Below are 21807 nucleotides of genomic sequence, written 5' to 3'. Positions count from 1 at the left end.
TGCTGAGACCCATTATAACAACATCCATGCAGCACTCAGGAGTATTATTGAGTGGTGCAACGGCGTCCTCAAGATGCGCTTCCGATGCCAGGGCTGCTCCGGTGGGGCATTCCGATATAGCCCCAGGAGGTTCTCAAACATCCTGCTGGCCTACTGCATCCTGCACAACAATGTGCAACAGAGGGGGGGGGAGGAAAAATGCAAAGTCTCATCTGACGGGAAGGATGAGGAGGATGGCCAGGAAGAACCGGGCATGGAGCACGGGCTGGCATGGCAGCCACCCAATGTATGCTCCAGGGCCACCATACATGGGACAACCTCATCAACTCCAGATTTTTTAACTAAGGGGTGCCCCCTTCCCCATAGCCACTCATATCTTTCCCTGTCCCTTCTCCCTTCACTCCATCCCGGTTCCTCCTCCCCTCTCCAAGGGTCTGACCAATATCGGTACAGGACGTTAGCCCTGGGCGCGTAGAATCAGCAGGTCTTTTCCACAGGACAGAGGATGATGAAGACTCGCTGTGAGGTGAGCTCAGGTGCTCCTTATCATTTGACAAAGTCTGACTCCTGTCTTCAGGATCACCTTCTACTGTCCGCTGAGTGATCCCTGCATGTGTGCTGGCCATTTCATCCCAAGGGCCTGAATATTCTTTGAGGTGCAGGGGATGGGGGAGTTAGGGAGATGTTGTGTGGTTGTAGATCACTCAAGTGGTAAACTGTCTACAAGGCAGCCTCACACGTCTGGTCCCTTTCCCTGCTGCCCCTGGTGGAGCGTTCAATTGTCCTGGGGGCCCTGCCCATGTCATCATCCAACACACAACACCACCAACCTCCCACACAGCACCCGCCATACCCTCTGCATCCAGCCCAGCCCATCCCTCACACCATTCAGAGATCAACGGCAAGTTTGGAATTTGCAAGTGTTTAATACATTATTGTGCCCTGGCCCCTACCTCTAACCTGTGTGCTGTACGCATGCCAATATAACTGCTGTTGAACTTCCTTATTTTACGTTGCCTACCGCTCCTTCTATGTATGACACTGGACAGCACATCAGACATGGAGGAACCCTGCTGTGTATCTCACTCTCTGACCAGAGATGCCTTTGGTGGCCATCCTCTGGAGGGCTGGACCTGAATGGGCCTGGCCGACGTTCGAGTGTCACTCGTGACGAGGTGCACACTGTTCGCCCACTGCCCATCAGATGTGCCAACGTCAGGTGGGGGGATTCATATGTGCTGAGCTTTTTAAGAAATTTCCCTGCGGGAGGCACTGACACGGACCCCATCATTTCCTCCTCCCTCGGGTTGCTCGATGGCCCCTGGACTACTCCATGCGACTCAAGTGAGGCTGGAGTGAACTCCGGAGGCTCCACCGTCACCTGGCACTGCCAGATCTGGAAGCCCGCTCTCATGTCAACCAGGGTCTCAATGTCCTCAACCATGGAGCACATCCCTCAGCAAGTGAGTCATGTCCCTCACTGCCTCAGTCATGTCCCTCTGTGACTGGCCCAGGTCAGTTATGCCCGGCTAATGCTCTTGACACCCTCAGCTATGACCCTTTATGACTCAATCAAGCATTGGAGCGTCGCAGCAATGTCCATGTGGGGGCAGTACATGGTTGCCTTTGACTGGTCTCCCCTGACCCTTCGCCATCGAACGCACAGTGTTCACCAAGCCTTGCACTCCTTGACCCATGACCGTGACTTTTTGACCCAAGGCTTCCGTCGTGGATGTCACCCGTTCAGTGTTGCCCTGGGAAACATGCATTGTTGGCATGATCTCCTGCACCTGAAGGCGGTTGGACTCCTCCAACTGCACCTGTAGGCGTTGGAAAGTTGCTGACACCCCCTCCTGTTAAACTTGGTTCTGCATCCGCATCTCCACCAGTGATGGGATCATACCTTCCAGAAGTGCGATACCTACAGCTGGTTCCAGGGATCAGGCAGCCCTCCAGCCGCCCGCTCCCTCGGGAGTTCCTACCTCCACCTGATGTGCTGCAGCATGTGTGATGTGCGCACCAGAAGGTGACCCAGGAGCCTCTTCACTAAAATGCATCATCAAGATGATAGTCTCTGTAATGATGGACGTGCAGGTGAATGCAGTGCCGAAAGGTTGGTATCATCCCCAGACTGATCCTCCTGGGTTGTAGCTGGGAGCGAGGTATCCTAGACGGGCTGGCTTCATCTGTTGGTGCTCCTGCAAGACAAAAGACAAGACACATGGTAAGATCTTGCTAAGGAGTGGTCTGGGGAGAGGGGTGACTCACTTGCTATAGGGACATCATTTTGCATTAGGGGCTCATTGTTGTCACATGCCGACCTCTGCCTCGGAGATAGCCCTCTCCTGGACCTCCCTGGATAATGCCATTACCCTCTGCTCGGCGGGGGTGAGAGCCCAGAAGTCAGGGACGTCCCTTCCACTCGTCTCCTGCTCTCTTCTGTTATGGGCAATGTTTTCCTCGGGTCATATAGAGGACATGGTGAGACTCATGGAGGCGTGTTACATCAGGGGGATCAGTAGCTGGTGGCATGTGTGTGCAAGGCACTTCGCCAATGAGGGCAAATCAGGTGTTGGGGTTTTGTACAGGGTGGGATGTGAGGGAGATGCAGGCAGGTGGATTTTGATTGGCCTCTATGGGAGTGGTTGTGTGATGTTAAGAGTGAGGAACTACTGTGATGATAGGGGAACAGAGGAGGATTCACCCAAGCTGGCCTAAGGAAGTCATTCAACTTCTTGTGGCACTGTGTGCCAGTCTGCTTGGTGAGGCTCACTGCGATAAGCGCCTCAACCACCTCTGACAATGCCCAGTGGATGACCGTGGGCAGTAGCCTCCTGCCCACCCGGTGGAAGAGGATGTCCTGCCTCTCCTCCGCTCCATCCAACATTCTCTCAAGTTCCCCATCCGCGAAGTGTGGTAAAACTCTTCATGGAGCCATCTTCTTGGCTGGAATGAGGGTGTCTGGGGAGTGGAGTGCTTTTAAGCGCCTCCAGCTTGACAAGCTCTCCAGCGTCAATTCTGGTCCCAGCGAATCCCCCGCAGTCAGGAATGAGAATTGCCCTAGATTCACGTGGGCAGATTGCTGGCCTATTAGCATGTCCCGAATTGCTCCGGAAATAGCACCCCCTACGGGAATGCGACAAGCACACAATACAATCTTGCATCAGCACTTCGGGGTGAATTCTCCGCCGGTAGGATTCTCAATTCCACCGGCAGTGCACCCGCTGGTTTACCAGTGACATGGTGTGTTCACAATGGGAAATCCCATTGGTCAGCAGCGGGAACGGAGAAACCCACTGCTGGCGAAGAGCACACGGCAGGGGAGGCAGAGAATTTACCCCTTAGTCACCCAAAATGAGGGTGTGATTCTCCGTCCCGCCAGGCCCAATTTCTGGGGCAGGATTCTCCCCTACCCAGCGGTCGGGCCGTACTGGCGCCGAGGAGTAACGTGAACCACTCCGGTGTCGGGCTGCCCGGAAGGTGCGGAATCCTCCGCACTTTCAGGGGCTAGGCCGGCGCCGGCGGGTTTGGCGCCACGCCAACCGGCGGCGAAGGGCCTCCGCCGGCCGGCGCGAGTTGGCGCATGCGCGGGAGTGCCAGCATGTGCTGGCGTCATCCCAGCACATGCGCAGGAGGGGGGGGGGGGGTTCTTCTCCACGCCAGCCATGACAGAGGTTGACAGCAGCCGGCATGGAGGGAAAGAGTGCCCCCACGGCACTGGCCCGCCCGCGGAACGGTGGGCCCTGATTGTGGGCCAGGCCACTGTGCGGGCACCCCTCGGGGCCAGTTCCCCCCCCCCGAGGACTCTGCAGGCCGCCCGTAGAGCCAGGTTCCGCCGGTATAGACCTGGTTTGATTTACGCCAGCGGGACTGGCCGAAAACGGGTGGCCGCTCGGCCCATCATGGGGCGGAGAATCGCCAGGCAGGCCACTTCCAACAGGCCCCGACCGGTGCGACGCGATTCCCGCCCCCGCCGATCAACCGGCGGCAGAGAATTCGGCAGCCAGTGGCGGAGCAAGATTCACGCCGCCCCCCACCCCCCCGGCGATTCTCCGACCCGGCGGGGGGTCGGAGAATCCCGCCCCTGGTTCATCCGCAGTCGGGATTCTCCGTTTCGCCGGCTGGTCGATGGAGTTTCCCATTGTGGGACAGCCCCACGCTGTCAAGAAACCCCCGAGCTGCCGGCAAAACGGAGCATCCCGCCGGTGGAGAATCCAGCCCATTGTTTCAACAAGAAGTATATAACATAACAATATAGTTTTTTTAAATAGCAAGAAAGCTGTTACGTACTTGACTGGAAATTGTAACAATGGCTTCCTTTTTGTAAACCTGTTGTTTGGGATTTGCATGATATAAATTTAAACTGACAAGGTTTTCTCCCACTGGCAGCAAGTGAGGACCTCTGAGAGTCTTTAGGGTATAAAATCATTTCAGTGGAAAAGAAAGCCAGGTGGAGTTTAAATGGACTAAAAATTTGCTATTGCCCATTGAGGCCAAGACAAATTCATGCCCCTAAGTCTAGTCGACCAAAGACTGGAATTTAGACATTGGCGAATAAAGTATCATTTATACAGTACATGGTCTGCTGAATTTGGATTTGTAAAATGGAACTTTGTGGCTTGGGGCACGTATCATTGCTACTGACCCAACAGTCTGCCTGATTTGTCATGCTTACAGTACTGTTGTCAGATGCAAATTGGAAGAAAAAGCGGCCCTGTCTTCATCATTGCTAACCTAAGGTTACAGCAGATATTTTTATAACAAGCAAGTTAATCTGTACTGAAGGCTATGAAGTATAAAGTAATTACTTGGAAAAGGACACCCAAATTATTGTTAAATTACTCATGCCATATCTGAAGTGCATGAGAATTTAATTGAATGGAAGAGCTATAAAAAGCTTGTGCAAACAGCCACTAGATATTTTGAGCTGTGCTTATTGTGGCCCATTTCTTGGGTTCAGTGAACGTTAAGATTGCTCTGTTTTCTCGTGGAACTGATTTTGAATATTAATACAATGGAACTTCAATTAATTGAGATAATGGAGGGTGGCCTGGTGGATTGAGGACAATCCAGTACAAATAGCAAAAGCAGCATCTCACAGTTCTGTTCATAATGAAATAGAGAACAGCAAAAGGCGAGTTGTTGTGTCAGGCTCTGAGCCTCAATCTAATGGACAATGTTACAGACTTCAAACTGAAAATAATCAAATGAAATTTCCTTTAGTTCCTATGGTATCCCCTTGATGCTGACAGATGTCAATTGAAATTTTAAACAGAATCTTTGAAATTCGCAACATTTAGGGCTGGATAATATGAGGAGGTGGTGGCCACTGCAGCCAGTCTCAATGAAGGCATTCAGTGATGGACGCTGGATTTGAAGTAGGTCCAGGGTCCCGCCAGGGCCAGGCTGGCAAGCCCCGGAGAAAGTAGTGAGGGACAAAGATGGACGGGATGGGGAGGCAGGAGATAGCAGATGGTAGATGCTGGAATGGTGGAAGAGTTGGGGTGGGGTGGTGGGGGGAGGTTGACGGGATCCAGGTGAGGTGAAAGGGCTTTGTTTTTAGTCTTCAATGGGCATAGGAGGATCACTAAAAGTAGCAAGTCTCCCAGCCAGACCGGCTACCGGCTCACCGGGTGAAACCTGCCAAGCTGGATGACTGTGCCTGGACCGCCCAGCATGGGGTAACATCAAAGTGGCAGCAGAAGGAGATCCTTGTGTAGCCATTAATTGGCCACTTAGAGGCCTGAATTCTCCCACAGCCTCCCAGCTCTTAGCCCGCTGCTGGTAAAATTGTACTGCGGGTGGGGCAGCATGGTACCTGATTTTATAGACCCCCAACAGAGACCCTCATCAGAGACACATCTGGATTTGCATTGTGGGGGGAGGAGGGTCCTTCTCGTGGACTTTGGGGGGCACCTGTATCATGCCCATGATCATTACTTCTTTTTCATAGCAAAAAGCACAGCGTTTGAAGTGGTGAGGAACTGTCAATCATAAAACAAGTGTTCTAAACATTGTGGTTAGCATCACAGCAGGGTCATGGAGCTGCATTCAAGCGTGAAGGGAAAGATAGCTCAATGATCCACCAGGCAACTTTCTCTAGAGTAATAAAATTGTCAATCACGAGCGAATGCAATGTATTGCCGTATTAAATTTGCATTTCAAAATCTGTCGGGATTTGAAGCTCTTTGAAGTGCCCTTGCTTTGGAGGAAGCCTCTGACACTTGTAATAGCTGCTGCTTTAAACACCAGGGAGATGGACAATCGGGCTTTTAGCCCATTAATCGGATGCAAATGGGTGCTGATGACCCATTTATGCTGTGCTGCCGGCACGGAGCAGGTAGCTCACTGCCGTTGCCGGCGAGGGACTGGAGCATCGGAACGGGATTGTCGCCTGGTGCTGATCCCGTTTTTCGGCCAACAGTGAATTCTCCACTCGACCAGGAAACCCGCTCCTGGCAGTGTGCAATGGAGAATCCACCCCTTGGGTTTGAATTCTATTGTCCCACCCACTCATCCCTTGATTCTCTGTTCTTGAATAGCATTAAGTATCCCTGCCCACTTGGGCATTTGTAAATATGAGATGTGTAGCCTGTTTATGCACCATGTCTCTTCATGACTGAAGAATGACCAGGGTTGGGCTGGGAGTACACCTAACCTTGGAACTACATACACGCATCAGTCAACACTGTCAATTGAAGCCGTTTTAAGGTATTTGGATGTTTTAAAGTATAAGTTAAATGCTTGGAAACGAGACAGTTGACATTCCTGAGTCAATTTTACAACTGAAAGGAAAATTCTTTAATCAGTGCTACATCTATACCGCATTGAGAGCAGAAAAGCATTCTTATCTTGGAGCCGAAAACATTCATTTTAATAAAGACTGCCTCATATTTTGCTCTTTCCTTCCAGATGGTTTAATCGACTGCATGGACCCAGATTGTTGCAAGCAAACAATTTGTTACACAGGTCAGCTTTGCCAGGGATCGCCTGATCCTCTTGACCTGATCCAGCAAAGTCAATTGCCTTTTCCCCTGCATCCCCCCAGACGCTTCTATGATAGAATAAAGTTCCTGGTTGGGAAAGACAACACACATGTACTCCCCAGTGATGGTCTCTTTGACAACAGGTAACGTTTTTAAAATTCTGTATAGCATCTTTCGATCCATAGTTCTGAAGTCAAGGTGTTAAGCATGAATGTAAGATTACATATTTTATAATAAAAAAATAAGAATTCTTTGGAGCAGGAAATAGACATCTGCTTATTTTCAATAGCCAAGCCTGCCAATTGCCTTTTCAACATTGCCTCCATTCCTTCTATTCTACAAAGTGCTATGGACTGTCGAATGCATTGGTTTGATGAAGAGTTTCCATAAAATATTTTATAAGATTAATACGAAAACATTTACCTACTTTCAGCCCTTCGAAGATAAACAGATCCTGGACTGAGCTGAATATGTTTTAAATTTTAAATTATTGAAATGGCTCTCATATTTAAGTCGTTCAAATGAACTTCCTTCAACTTCTATCTGAATGAGGGCATCGAAATTGCAGACAAAGAAACTTGGTGCAAAAGTATTTACCAATTGCTTCTGCTTTTTGGCTTTACTGCCAGATGGCAATTGGATGGTAACACAATCTAAATCATGGTGCAACATTTACTGCCATGTTTCCACTAACGCTTGCATTTCTCCATTGTGGTGAAGTCTTTGATTATAAGCAGCCTGTTTTTTGCAGAACGTTGACCCATGCACATCACAGTCAAACGGCATTAAAAGGACTTTGATGCAATTATATACCGATGGACAGAACATGAGCTGGGCACAGTCCATCCATGGCATTTACAAAGTGGCCTAACCAGCAATGAGTAGAGGAATTTCTGCATGACTCCATGCAATCATGAAAGTGCTCTGCGCCCCTTCCCAAAATACACCAGCCCCACACCCCATTAGCCTACTTTGACTAGCTGGCTCCATGGTGAATTTCCTTGTTTCTTTGATCACCAAGCTGCTTGAAATGCAAAACCATCGCAAGGTTAACAAATATTAATCAGCCCTGGCCATGAGAATTAGAACTCTCACTGTTGTCATTTTAGTTCAGAAACTACAGTGTCAATGTTGGTTAGAGGAGAATTTTTTTCTCATTTAACATAAAATAACACAAGTTAATCTCCAGAATATTGCTTATGGTGAGTCAAGACCAAGTGTAGTCTTAAGGTGAAGTGGGGTTGGAGGGTAGTTGATGGTTGGAAAAAGTCTTGTTATCGTAATTCAGTCCACATTCTTAAGTCATGGGTACTGTCCTTAATTTTATATTACTGTTATAAAGTCTTACATCTTCAGGCATAATGTGCTCTGTCTGATCTTCTCCTTTTATAATTATGTTAACCACTAATGGTGACACTATAGCCCCTCCATTGGAGGAGTATATAATTATAGGGTGACAAGTTTGCACTGACTTCTATTGCAAATGTGGGCATGGGAATTTAGAATGCTAATATTGGCATGAAGACTGCACGAATGTAAATTTTAATATACTATGGATATAGTAACCTGACTGGGCGGGATTCTCCGTTAGCTGACACCAAAATCGGGAAACGCGATTGCGCAGAGAATAGGTTCCGACGCCAAATCGCAATTCTCCGTCATCTCGACAGCAGCATCAATGCGGTCTGGAATGCACGTACAGTAAGCGCCGTTTGCATTTCATTAGCTCGCCTGGCCTGCTATTCATCGGGGCCTCCGCAATTCTCGGCCGAGTTCCCAACGGCACCGTTCACTTGTGCTTTTAAAAATCGTGAAACTGGCATCGAAGCTGTTGAGGGAGAGAGGACGTAGGACACAGAAAGGTACGCCTGTGGGATGCCGGATCAGACACTGGCCGGGCTGGCTGGATGGGGTGGGGGGGGGGGGGGGGGGGGGGGTGCCTTGCCAGGGCCAAGGGGAGGGTAGGTGATAAGGAAACAGGCCGGGGTGACCCCCCACGGGAATGGGGCAGTGTCCATGCATGGAGCGCCATTGCCGTGGTCTGCAATGCAGCATTCTTGCTGCGCACCCTACTGACCACCCACCTTGCCCCTGATTCTGCAGAGTGACAACAGCCGTACAGGTGCCCCCATGCCTCCCCCACCCACCCCGGCAGCCCACCCACTGTCATTCCCCCCCCCCCCCCCCCCCCACACCTGTCCGCCACCCACCCAACTAAAATGCCCAACCGAGGTGAGTGTCTCTGGGGTGGTGGATGGTGTTGGAGACAGCTGTGATGGGATATCAGTGTCATCCTCCGACCCGAGCTCCGGGGTGTTCTGAGCCTCGGGTCGAGGGCTGCCATCCACTCTGCTCTCATCATCAGTGCTCGGTTAAAGGGGGGTGCTCCGACTGTGGCATTGGCTGGGGACACGAGATGGACCCATCTCCAGAAAGCCCTGCACAACACAAGACAAGATGCATGATTAAACTGTGGGTTGGGGGGTGGATTGGAGGTGAGGATGGGCATGCAGGTGAGGGTGAGGGTTGTGTAGGGTGAGGGTTGTGTAGGGTGAGGGTTGGGGTGAGGGCAGTGTGGAATGGGGGTGAGGGTAGTGTTGGGAGTGGGGGTGGCGTGGGAGTTGGGGGTGGTGAGGGTGGGAGTGAGGGTGGTGTGGAGAGAGGGTGGTGGTTAGGGTGGTGTTGGAGGGGGGGTTTAGGGGGATGGCACAGATGTCATGGGGAACCGTAAATCAGCAGAGTCTCACTTCCTTGCTCTTGTCCGAACTCCACCCCAACGACCTCCCTTTCCTCTGGGCCGCCAACCATGTCCAAGGCCCTTTGCTCTGCCATGTCAGGGGCCACAGGTCCCACCTTAAAGAAATTAAAGGTCCAATATCCATTAAATAGCTTTGATGTGAGCCAGCCAAGCACAAGGCAGACCAATCCCCGACTTTAACAAAACTGCCAATTGATTGAATCCCTTTGAAATTTAGTAATATCTATTGTTCTTTAATAGGTAAATCATTGTTTCGTTTTTATCTATGGCAGTTAGTCGAACCACAAAATGTTGGATCAAGTTTGAACAATCCATTTAAATAAAATACCTGTCACCCTGGTGCTATGGCCATGGTTCTAATAGTTTCCTGTGAAGCAATAATGTTATGCCATGAGTTAGATGCCTGAGATGCCCTCACATCAGTTTGACATTGCATCAAGCCCCAGACACTGACGAGCATTCCTTATGGCACCAAAGTGATTTTTCTATTTCATAAAGTCCCAACCATTTGGTCTGACTTCAATTGCTAAATATATGTTCACTGTGCAGAGTTTAAAAAGTTTTATGTTGCATGCTGACATTAATTGGAAGGTCAGTCAAAACAATTGTAACACATTTTATTTTGGAACTTAAATGTAAGTGAGACTACTTTGCAATCATTACTTTCACACTGAATTTTGTGCTCAATGAGGTGATGGATGCTTGAGGTGGTAAAATTGTATCGAGCACTCCAATATCAGAAGTAGATACAGAATGAAGTTCTTTGGTCTCAGAATACTAGCCATATAATGAAAATTCTCTGATAAATTTTCAAATGAGGGTGATGGTGGTGGTGTGGGGGTGACGGTTGTGTTGGGAGGGGTTGACACATGTGTCATGGGGAACCACAGGTCTGCAGGGTCTCACTCCCTTGCCCGTGGTGGAACTCCACTCGAGCGACCTCCCTTTCCTTTGGGCCATCGACCACGTCCAGGGCCCTCTGCTCTGCCACGGTCAGGGGCCGCAGATCCGCTGGTTCCCCCTCCAGTTTTCTCCCACTCTCGGCAGTTATGGGCGGCCTTCTCCTTGGCGGGGGGGGGGACGGGGGGGGGGACGGGGAGGGGAACGGGGGGGGGGGGCGACGACGACAGAAAACAACAATGTTAGACAGTCTGCGCATGCAGCCCAGGGGGTGGGTAGCTGGTGGCCTCAGTGGCTTCCAGCCATAGCGGCCAGTATGGGTTCCAGCATGTGGTGCAGGCTGAGGGTGATGCGACCATCAATTCATTCGAGTCAAGAGTCGAAGTAAACCCTGGCTTTAATCAACTTAGAACAGTGCTGGCCTGCGACTGATCCAATACTGAGAACCGCCTACAGGTCGACTGCTCTTTATACCTCCCTTCAAGGGGAGGAGCCATGGGCAGAGCCCATACATGCCCCAACATGTTCCCCCATGGATAATGCCATGCAATGGCCCATAGGAGAAGCCCACAACAGCAACAGCATAGCACAGATACAAATACAAGGGCAACAGCACAGATACAAATACAATGGTGCATTATTGGCATAATACATTCACCACATTCACCCCCTGTTAAAAAACTGAAGGGATGACTGTTACATACGTTCAGCCGGTCCGGCGCACGGATTGTGCGCTGTGATCGCCGACATGGACTCCGGGAGTGTCTCTTCTGGAGCTTTATTCCCGTGGATCTGTGAAGGAGGGATGGCGGGTGGGAGGGAGCGCGAGAGCCATATCGGAGCGGGGCGCTGGTCATGGTAGGTTGGGCGGGACATGGTAGAGGGGTGGTGGTGGAACCGGCGGGCGCCAGGTCCCGGAGGGAGACCGTATCCTGTCGGCCATCAGGGTGTTCGATATAAGTGTACTGGGGGTTGGAGTGTAGGAGCTGGACCCTCTCTACCAGAGGATTGGACTTATGGCTCCTGACGTATTTTCTGAGTAGGACTGCCCCGGTGGCTTCAGCCAGGATGGAAGCGAGGCCCCTGAGGTGGATCTCCTCGGGTCAACAAATAGGCGGTCATGAGGGGTCTCGTTTGTGGCCGTGCAAAGTAGGGACCTAATAGAGTGAAGCGCATCGGGGAGGACCTCCTGCCAGTGGGAAACTGGGAGATTCATGGACCGCAGGGTCAGTAGGATGGTCTTCCAGACCGTTGCACTCTCCCTCTCCATTGCCCGTTTCCCCTGCGGTGATGACTGGTATCCCTGCCCGAGGCGATGCCCTTACTGAGCAGGTACTGACGCAGTTCGTCGCTCATGAACGACGAGCCCCGGTCACTGTGGACATAATTGGGTGAAGACACTATGTAGGGCTTTAATGACGGTGGACGTGGTCATGTCGGGGGAAGGGATTGCAAATAATATTGAGGAAATATGTATTGCGGTTATTGGAGGGGAGGGGGCCTTTGAAATCGATACTGAGGCGCTCAAAGGGCCGGGATACCTTTACCAGGTGGGCCTTATTTGGTCGCTGGAAGTGCGGTTTACACTCCACACAGATCTAGCAGTCCCTGGTCATGGCTCTGACCTCCTTGGTGGAGTACGGCAGGTTGCGGGCCTTGATATAGTAGATAAGCAAGGTGACCCCCGGGTGGCAGAGGTCATCGTGGATAGCCCGTAGTCGGTCATCTTGCGTGCTGGTGCATGTGCCGCGGGACAGGGCATCTGGGGGCTCATTGAGCTTCCCAGGACGATATACTATGTCGTAATTATAAGTGGAGAGTTCAATCCTCCACCTCAAGATCTTATCGTTCTTGATTTTGCCCCGCTGCGTATTTTCGAACATGAAGGCGACCGATCGTTGGTCATGGTGAGGGTAAACCTCCTACCAGCAAGGTAGTTCCTCCAGTGCCGTATGGCTTCCACGATGGCCTGGGCCTCATTCTCGACTGAGGAGTGCCGAATTTCGGAGGTGGTGAGGGTGCGTGAAAAAAACGCTACCGGTCTGCCTGCTTGATTGAGGGTAGCGGCGAGAGTGACCTCTGATGCGTCGCTCTCCACCTGGAAGGGGACTGACTCGTCCACCGCCCGCATCACAGCTTTGGCAATGTCCGCCTTGATGCAGCTGAAGGCCTGGCGGGCCTCAGTTGCCAGTGGGAAGATGGTGGCCTTGATTAGGGGGCGGGATTTGTCCGCATAGTTGGGAACCCACTGGGCATAATATGAAAGAACCCAATGCACCTCTTCAGGGCCTTGAGGCAGTGGGGGAGGGGAAGTTGCAGGAGGGGGCATACGGTCAGGGTCAGGTCCCAGAACCCCGTTTTCCATGACGTAGCCGAGGATGGCTAGTCTGGTTGTGCGGAAAACGCATTTCTCCTTGTTGTACGTGAGGTTTAGGGTTTGGGCGGTTTGGAGAAATCTGTGGAGGTTGGCGTCGTGGTCCTGCTGATCGTGGCCGCAGATGGTGACATTGTCCAAGTACGGAAATGTGGCCCACAGCCCGTACTGGCCCACCATTCGGTCCATTGTTCTTTGGAACACCGAAACCCCGTTCGTGACGCCAAAGGGGACCCGGAGGAAGTGGAAAAGGCGGCCGTCTGCCTCAAAAGCCGTGTAGTGGCGGTCCTCCGGGCGAATTGGGAGCTGGTGGTATGCAGACTTCAGATCCACCGTGGAGAACACCCGGTAGTGTGCGATCTGGTTTACCATGTCTGCAATCCGGGGGGAGGGGGTACGCATCGCGGTGCGTGTACCGGTTTATGGTTTGGCTGTAATCTACAATCATCCGGTTCTTTTCCCCGGTCTTGATGACCACCACCTGAGCTCTCCAGGGGCTATTGCTGGCCTCGATGACTCCTTTCCGCAAGAGCCGCTGGACCTCGGACCTGATAAAAGTCCTCTCCTGTGTGCTATACCGCCTGCTTCTGGTGGCGACTGGTTGGCAGTCAGCGGTGAGGTTTGCGAAGAGTGGGGGAGGGTCGACTTCTAGGGTCGCGAGGCTGCATATGGTGAGTGGGGGTCGCCCCCCCCCCCCCCCCCCCCCCCCCCCCCGCCCCGAACTTCAGGGTTAGGCTCCTGAGGTTGCATTGGAAATCTAGTCCCAATAGGAGAGGAGCGCAGAGGTCTGGGAGCACATATAATTTAAAATTGGCATACTCAGCGCCCTGTATTGCTAGGGTTGCGGTAGTACACCCTCGGATTTGCACCGAGTGCGACCCAGAGGCGAGGGAGGTGGTTTGGTGCGCCGGGAAAATTGTGAGCGAGCAGTGTCTTACCATGTTCGGGTGAATGAAGCTCTCTGTGCTCCCGGAGTCGAAAAGGCAAGGCGTCTCGTGCCCGTTTACCCAGACGGTCATCATAGAGCTCCGGAGGTGCTTGGGCCGCGACTGGTCCAGGGTGACCGCGCTGAGTTGCGGGTAGCCAGCATGGTTGGAGGTGCTGGGTCGGCTCCGCGATGGCTGCCCTTGTTGATCGTACGCGTTGAGCGGCGTAGCAGATGTCGGCCAAGGTGGCGGCCCCCGTTGGTTGAGCGTGGCGGGCGGTGAGGAAGATGGCATCCAAGATGGCGGCCCCCATGGATCGAACGTGGCCGGCCGCGTGGGAGAGGATGGCCAAGATAGTGGCCCCCGTGAGTCGCATGTGCTATGAGGGCTGGAAGATGCCTGCCCCCACGGATAGCATGAAGCTGATGACCCGTCTGCAGGGGGCGGAGTCGGCAGACACGCTGCCACACTGCGGGGTCTGAGGGCCTGTGAGTCTGAGGATCGGACCTGTGAGTTAGAGGTCTTGGACCTGGCCAAGCAAACTTTGGGGAAATGTCCTTTTCTCCCGCAGCTGCTGCAGTTTGTGTTACGGATCGGGTTACATTACGGGTGTTGGGACTGGCCGCAGAAATATCAAGGTAGCCCCCCATGATGGGCGGGTGGCCACACGGCACAGGCCTCGGGTAGTCTTTAGTCGGGGGTCCACGAGGGGGTCGCGTGGTCAGCCGGCAACGTGTTAAGGCTCTGGAATGCTACTTCCAGAGAGGAGGCTAACTTTACCGTCTGATCCAGGTCCAGGGCCCCCTTTTCGAGTAGGGACTGGAGTCCCTCCATGTAGCCGTATCAGACGGCGAGTTCCATATGTTGAGTGGCCGTAACGGACTGGTAGTTGCAGCTGTGTGCAAGGACTTTGAGATTGCGTAGGTAGTCTTCTGGCGATTCCCCGGGACGCTGGCGGCGAGTGGTGAGGATGTGTCACACGTAGACCTTGTTCACGGGCCGTACATAGAGGCGTTCGAGCATCACAACGGCATCTGCGTAGGAGGAGGCCTCGTTGAGTTAAACAGAGATTCGATGGCTCACCCGTGCGTGGAAGAGGTTCAACTTCTGTTCGTCGGTGACAAAGGGGTTGAGAAGGCTGCGAGATAGGCAGCACGGTAGCATGGTGGTTAGCATAAATGCTTCACAGCTCCAGGGTCCCATGTTCGATTCCCGGTTGGGTCACTGTCTGTGCGGAGTCTGCACGTCCTCCCCGTGTGTGCGTGGGTTTCCTCCGGGTGCTCCGGTTTCCTCCCACAGTCCAAAGATGTACGGGTTAAGTGGATTGGCCAGGCTAAATTACCCTTAGTGTCCTAAAAAATAAGGTTAATGGGGGTTGTTGGGTTACTGGTATAGGGTGGATATGTGGGCTTGAGTGGGGTGATCATTCTCGGCACAACATCGAGGGCCGAAGGGCCTGTTCTGTGCTGTACTGTTCTATGTTTCTAAGCACCGGAGCCAGTGTGAAAAAAATTATTTCGCCTCCGCAGCCTGCGGATCGAGTTCCAGTCGGTCAAGTTTGAAGGCCAATTCCATAGTTGTGTTTAAGTTGATTAAATTGATGCGACCATCAATTCACGTGAGACAAGAATAGAAGTAAACCGTGGCTTTAGCCAACTTAGAACAGTGCCGGCCTGCGACTGATCCAATACAGAGAACCGCCTACAGGTCGACTGCTCATTATACCTCCCTTCAAGGGGAGGAGCCATGGGCGGAGCCCATACATGCCCCAACATGTTCCCCTATGGATAATGCCATACAGTGGCCCATAGGAGAAGCCCACAAGGGCAACAGCATCGCACAGATACAAATACAATGGTGGATTATTGGCATAATACATTCACCACAGAGGGTTTGGCTGTCCTCTGGGTTTTGGGGGAGGGGGGCAGAGGGGGTGTGTGGGATGGGATTAAGGTCATGGCCTACTCACCCTGGCCGCCCTGAAGAGATAACGTAGTTTTTTCCAGCACTGCTGGCCGATCCGGCCAGTGTTGCTTGTGGCGCTGACCACCTCTGCCACATGCGGCCAGGCACAACAAATTGCGGCGGCTGGCAGCCTCCTTCCCCGGCCAGGGTACAGGCTAAGCGCCTTTCCTCCACTGCATCCAGGAGACTCTCCAGCTCGGCGACAGTGAAGCTTGGACACCAGGCATCTTGCTGCCAACCTGTTGGCTGGGGTGGTGTGTAGGGAGTGAAGTGTGTATATGCGGCTGCAGATTGTCAACCTCCTAAGTGTCAATCATGAAAACGGCAAATCCCACACTATTGCTCACTGGAATTAATTGTGTTCCACGTGGGGCCGGTGCTAGCCCATCAACAGTAGCTGAATCGGTCCAGGTGGAACGCCACGAATCCTGCGACGGCGTCAACACTTAGGGTGGATTCTCCGTTTGCCGACACCAAAATTGCATTCGGCGATCGGGTGGAGAAACGCTTTTGATGCCGGAACCGGTGGGGGCGGGGGAGGGGGGGGGCTGTTTTCAGATTCTGCACCCCCTACAAAATGGCGTCATCGGTGACTACGTCGTACGCTGTTGGAACGGCCTCAGGGCGTCACCTGATAGCCTTCCGCAATGCTCCGGCCCCGATGGACCAACTTCCCCGCGCGTGGGAACGTGAGCTCTGAGGTTTCGTCAACCTCGCGTGATGGCAGCGGACTGTGACCAACGCTGTTGCGGCGGGGAGCCATTCCGCTGGCTGGGGGGGGGGGCTTCGGCGGGAGCTGGGGGGACTGGTGGGGTGGTCCCAGGGTGGCAAGGGGAGTTACAGGGGGGCACTATCCGGCAGGCCGGGTCCATGCGCAGCCGACGCCATGTTGTACGGCATGACCGCTGCAGGTCGCTGTGCGCATGCGTGACCACAGACCCAGCAATTCTCCGGCTGTTTCTGTCGGGTACGCCAGGAGTTTTACATGGCGCGGCTGCTGGCCCACCACCGGTTGGAGCATCGGTGCGGGGGCGCCGCAGACTTATTCATCGTAGACGAGAACTTCCACCGGACATAGCCTCTAAATCGAAGAATCGAGCCCTTGGTCTCAGAAATGGAGAATCCAGCCCATTATTTCTCAGTGCTAAATTAACACCAATAAGCAGTCTGTGATTACTTTGCAGTCTTTTAATATGAAACTGGATATGCAAAAGTTATTTTAAGAATGTAATAGCAAGTTAGAGTTAAGGTGGCAATTACCAGGTATTCCTGTTTCATTCTCATTATGAATCCCTTAATGAGACTACTGTGTGAAGTCACTCAGGTATTTGATTGCTTCTAAATATTAACAGACTGTATAGTGTCCCTCTCTAATAAATGGGTAGCAATAATGTAACAGTCATATTTACTTTCATGCAACCACATTGTTGGGACTAAACAATACTGATCCAGCACTGCAAGCAAAAACCAGAGCTAATAGACTTTCCCTTGATCCAGTGACTGCAAACATCATTTCCCTCTAGGTCTGCCTATTATCAGACCAATTATTCCATCTGGGATGATGTCAAAGTTGTTTTCTAATCCAGGCCTTTTAAAATGAAGTCAAATCAAACATGTGCACTGTGGTTAATGCTGTCTGAATCCCTTCATTCGATTGTGTGATTTTTTTCCCCCTCCTCTTCAGTACTGCCCACCCTCAAGCTTGCAATTGCCACAAGATCGGTTCATATGAATGAATTGATCTCGCCCTTCCAGAAAGACAGACCTGTTTTGGTGTATAGTGCACAGCCCGTATCTCAACTGCAAACACGACATATAGAAAATAGCAGAGTACCATGGAAACACGCTTAGTAAAATGTATCACCTTCATGCTATTAGTCACAAAACCTGTAAACTATATTGCACTCAAAACCTTAGATTCCCTCAGGCAGTTAATTATATAGCTAGGAATGATTTCGTGATGACTAATTTCAGAACACTCCATTATTTCTCTATTATTTCAACCCAAATAAGATAGATATTAGTGAAATCATATTTTTCATATATATGGCCTTTTTAATCAAAAAGCATTTTTTTCCTGCTTCATCATTTTCAGTGGCATTTATTAAAATTGACTCAGGCAGTGCATTTGCTATGACAAATGGAAGATAAACGGTATATTGCCAGGTTAGCCCTTTGTACCTTTAATTCTCTCCAGTTTATTACGTAATAATAATCTCTTGCACGTGATATATATTTTTCAAGGCAGTTTCATCTAACAAATCTGTATGGGAAAGAAGTTAAAATTGGTTGGTCTCAGAATACTGCCCATATAATTAAAATTCTCTGATAAACTTTCTAATGAGTGGCAGCTATGGGCTGTAGGTTCGTGCCCATTAAGAACTAGTTGATGTCTCCTCACATTTATTTTACACAGGACCTTTAGAAGCAGTCGACAGAGAAGACATTCATTCCATACAGCTAGACTGCATTCAGTCCTCCCAAAAGTGATCAACTTAATCTGCTTCACCCAGCCTACAATATGTTTAATTTTTACTGTGCATTAATTGTACAACTGTTGAGTTTTATAACAGTATAATAAATAAAACTACTTATAGAAGGGCTATTAGAGAGCTGGATCTAGAATATCCAGTTGTCATGTCGAAAGCTGATATAGAGAAAGAACATGCATTCATAAAGCACTTTTCACAATCTCAGAACATCACAAAGTCCTCCACAACCTATTAATTACTTTTGTCGTGTGGAAAAAAAACAATTTGTACCCTTCAAACAGCACTGAATTAAATGACCTTTTTAGATTTTTTGTTAAGGTCAAACATAGGGGGCCAGTGTGGACCAGAACATTGGGAGAGCTCCTCTGCTTGGCTTCCAAAAATGTCTTGGAGTCAGGTACAGTAGTTTCAGAGGACAGGCAGAACCTCGGTTTAACATCTCGTAGGAAAGATAGGACCATCGGAACTGGAGCAGGCTATTTAGCCACAGAAGCCTGTTCCATCATTCAGTGAGATCATGGCTGATCTGTGACCTAACACACTGCACCTGTTTTTGTCGCAAATTCTTTATATATTTTATTAACAACGATCCGTTTCTGATCAATTGCTGTGCAGAAGCAGTTCTCAAAATTTGATCACCTTTTGTGTGCAGAGGTATTTCCGAATTTGCCTCCTGGAATAAATGGTTTCTCTGTGCTTACTCTATCTGTTTCCCCTAAATACCTGGAAAACTTTGTTCAATTCAGCCATTAATCTATTAAATTCCAGGGAATACAGCCCTAATTTGTTTATTCGCTTCTCAGAACATAACCCTTGAGGTTTATGTAGTATTCTGGTAATCTCCACTGTACTCCCTCCAAGAACAAGATAGTCCTCTCAAAGTGTAATGCTCAGATCCACTCACAGTATCCGTTTTTATGCTGAAATCAGGGGAGTTTCTGGATACCCCGCCCCATCATAGATGCCGTCGCGCTGTGTACGCCGCATGCCGTTGGGATGGCCTCAGGCCTTTCCCCGATGGGCCGACCTCACGACGGCGTGGAGTGCATGTGCTTGTGGTTTTCGGGGACTGTGTCCAGTGCCGCCAAAGTCGGGGGGGGGGGGGGGAGCCGTTCCGCTGGCCGTGGAAGGGGCTTTGGTGGGGGCTGGGGGGGACTAGTGGGGAGTTTTCTGGGGGTGGCGCTGAGGTTACAGAAGGGCACTATCTGGGAGGACGGGTCGGCGCGCGGCCAGCGCCATGTTGTATGGCGCCACCACTGCAAGTTGCTCCTTACGCATGCACGGCCACGGGCCCGGCAATTCTCCGTCCGTATCTGCAGGTAAAGCCAGTACGTGGCAGGACTGCTAGCCCCCCACCGGGCGGAGCATCAGTGCAGGGGCGGAACTGACATTTTGGTCATAAGTCGATACCCGGAATCACCGGGTCCATGATTGACATTTGGGAAGCTGACAAGCTGAAGCCGCTTATACACATTACAGTCCCCACACACACTTATCCCAGCCAACAAGATGACGTGGTTGTGCTGGTGCGCGCCCAGCTGATGGGTTGGCTGGGGCCAGAGGGCAGTTAGGGGGCACCTATATGACCCATGGCTCTAATTTCACAGTGGGCTGTTCGAGACATGTGTTGCTATTTGGCTGCCTTGCCGGCTGCGGCAATGATATTGCGTGCCCATTCACCCCGACCCTACAGTCCACTTCTTGGCCACTCCCAGCTACTGCCCCTGGCCCTGGCAGAAGCCCCCCGACCAGTGGCATAACTGTCAGCAAACTATGGTGAGGTTGGAAACTTTCCGTACCTCCCCCCATCTCTCTCACTCAGCAGCCACGTCGCCGATTTCACGATTTTTAAAAGCACAAGTGAACCGTGCCGTCAGGAACTTGGCCTATCGAAGGCGGAGGATTTCGTAGGCCCCAGAGGATACCAGGTCAGATGGCATGCAAACGGTGTTTCCTGTACGTTTCACTATTTCGCCGTCAGCCAACAGCGAATCCTGCCACAGGGCTTTGTATAGCTTAAACAAAATTCTACCCCAACTGTTGTGTTCCAATCCTCATGATATAAAAGCCAGCAGTCCATCAAACTTTTTGACTATTTTCTGTACCTGTCCATGGCATTTTAATGAACTTTGTACCTGGGCCTCCAGCTCGGATTGGACTTAAACTATTTTGACCTTTTCACCAGTTTTCCCTTTAATTTCCCCTGCGCTCCAAAAGCTAATGATTCAAAACAAACCTGCTGAACTTTAACCTGAGTGTTGTAAGACTTCTTATTATCTTTTTAATTCCAAAGCGGATGCCTTCCTATTTTCCGGCATTGAAATGAATTTTCCACAGTTTTGGCCATTCACACACTCTGTTGCATTCACACAATCACACAGGCCAGAATTTTACATTCGGAGGTCAAGCACATACTTGACCCAATCGAATGTAAAATAGCATCAAATGACGTTGGGCATGCTTCCCGACACCATCATGCACGGTGCAATTTCGAGAATGATGGAAACACACATGAATCAGATGCGTGCCCACTGACAATTATAGGGCCAATTAAATTAAAGCTGATTTTCAGCTCATCGCATGGACAAAGCACGTGGGTGGAAAACACGTCTTTATCATTTCCTCATCCAAGAACAGGACAGAAGATACCCAGAGAACAAACACTTCCACTGTCATTGCAAGTGTCACTATGTGAGTGCAGTTATCCTAGATTTTATTTTGATTTCGGTAGCATTTCGAACCCCCTTGTTGAATTTCAGGTCTTCGGGCAGAATTCTCCGACCCCCCCCACAGGGTCGGGGAATCGCACGGGGCCGGCGTAAATCCCACCCCCACCGTGGCCGGAATTCTCCGCCACCCAGGAGTCGGCGGGGGCGGGAATCGTTCCCCGCCAGTCGGCGGGCCCCCCCGCGCTGGCCAGCGGGCCCCCCGCGGCGATTCTCTGGTCCGCGATGGGCCGAAGTCCCGCCGCTGTCAGGCCTCTCGCGCCGGCGTGGTTTAAACCACCTCTGGTGCCGGCGGGAGCAGGCGGCGCAAGTGAGCCCCGGGGTCCTGGGGGGGGGGGCGCGCGGGGTGATCTGACCCCAGAGGGCGCCCCCACGGTGGCCTGGCCCGCGATCAGGGCCCACTGATCGGCAGGCGGGCCTCTGCCGTGGGGGCACTCTTTTTCTCCAGCCGCCACCACGGCCACCATGCGCGGACTCACGCCTAGCCCCTAAAATTCTCCGCAACTTTGGGAAGGCCCGATGCCGGAGTGGTTCTTGCCACTCTGTTACGCCGGGACCCCCCGTCCCACCAGATAGGGGAGAATCCCGAACCTCATCTTCCCTGCGTGCTAGTCCACCTGGTGAGGCTCACAGCGCTGACCACCTCGTCCATCTCTGCACAGGCCCAGGAGACGACTGCA

General features: G+C 51.5%; 1 protein-coding gene across 5 annotated transcripts in view; it reads left to right on the top strand.

Moving 5' to 3' along the window:
- Positions 1-21807, top strand: part of tenm1 (teneurin transmembrane protein 1) — a 1865819-nt gene that overhangs the window by 1660169 nt on the left and 183843 nt on the right. For all 5 annotated transcript variants that reach the window (XM_038774907.1, XM_038774908.1, XM_038774910.1 and 2 more), the window contains one exon: positions 6913-7129. In XM_038774907.1, coding sequence (XP_038630835.1) covers positions 6913-7129 — 217 coding nt within the window. The remainder of the gene's footprint in view (positions 1-6912; positions 7130-21807) is intronic.

This window comes from Scyliorhinus canicula, chromosome 17 (genome assembly GCF_902713615.1).
Source record: "Scyliorhinus canicula chromosome 17, sScyCan1.1, whole genome shotgun sequence".
Lineage (NCBI taxonomy): Eukaryota > Metazoa > Chordata > Chondrichthyes > Carcharhiniformes > Scyliorhinidae > Scyliorhinus > Scyliorhinus canicula.
The sequence above is the reverse complement of the archived record's forward strand: the minus strand, read 5'-3'. Positions and strand labels throughout refer to the sequence as shown.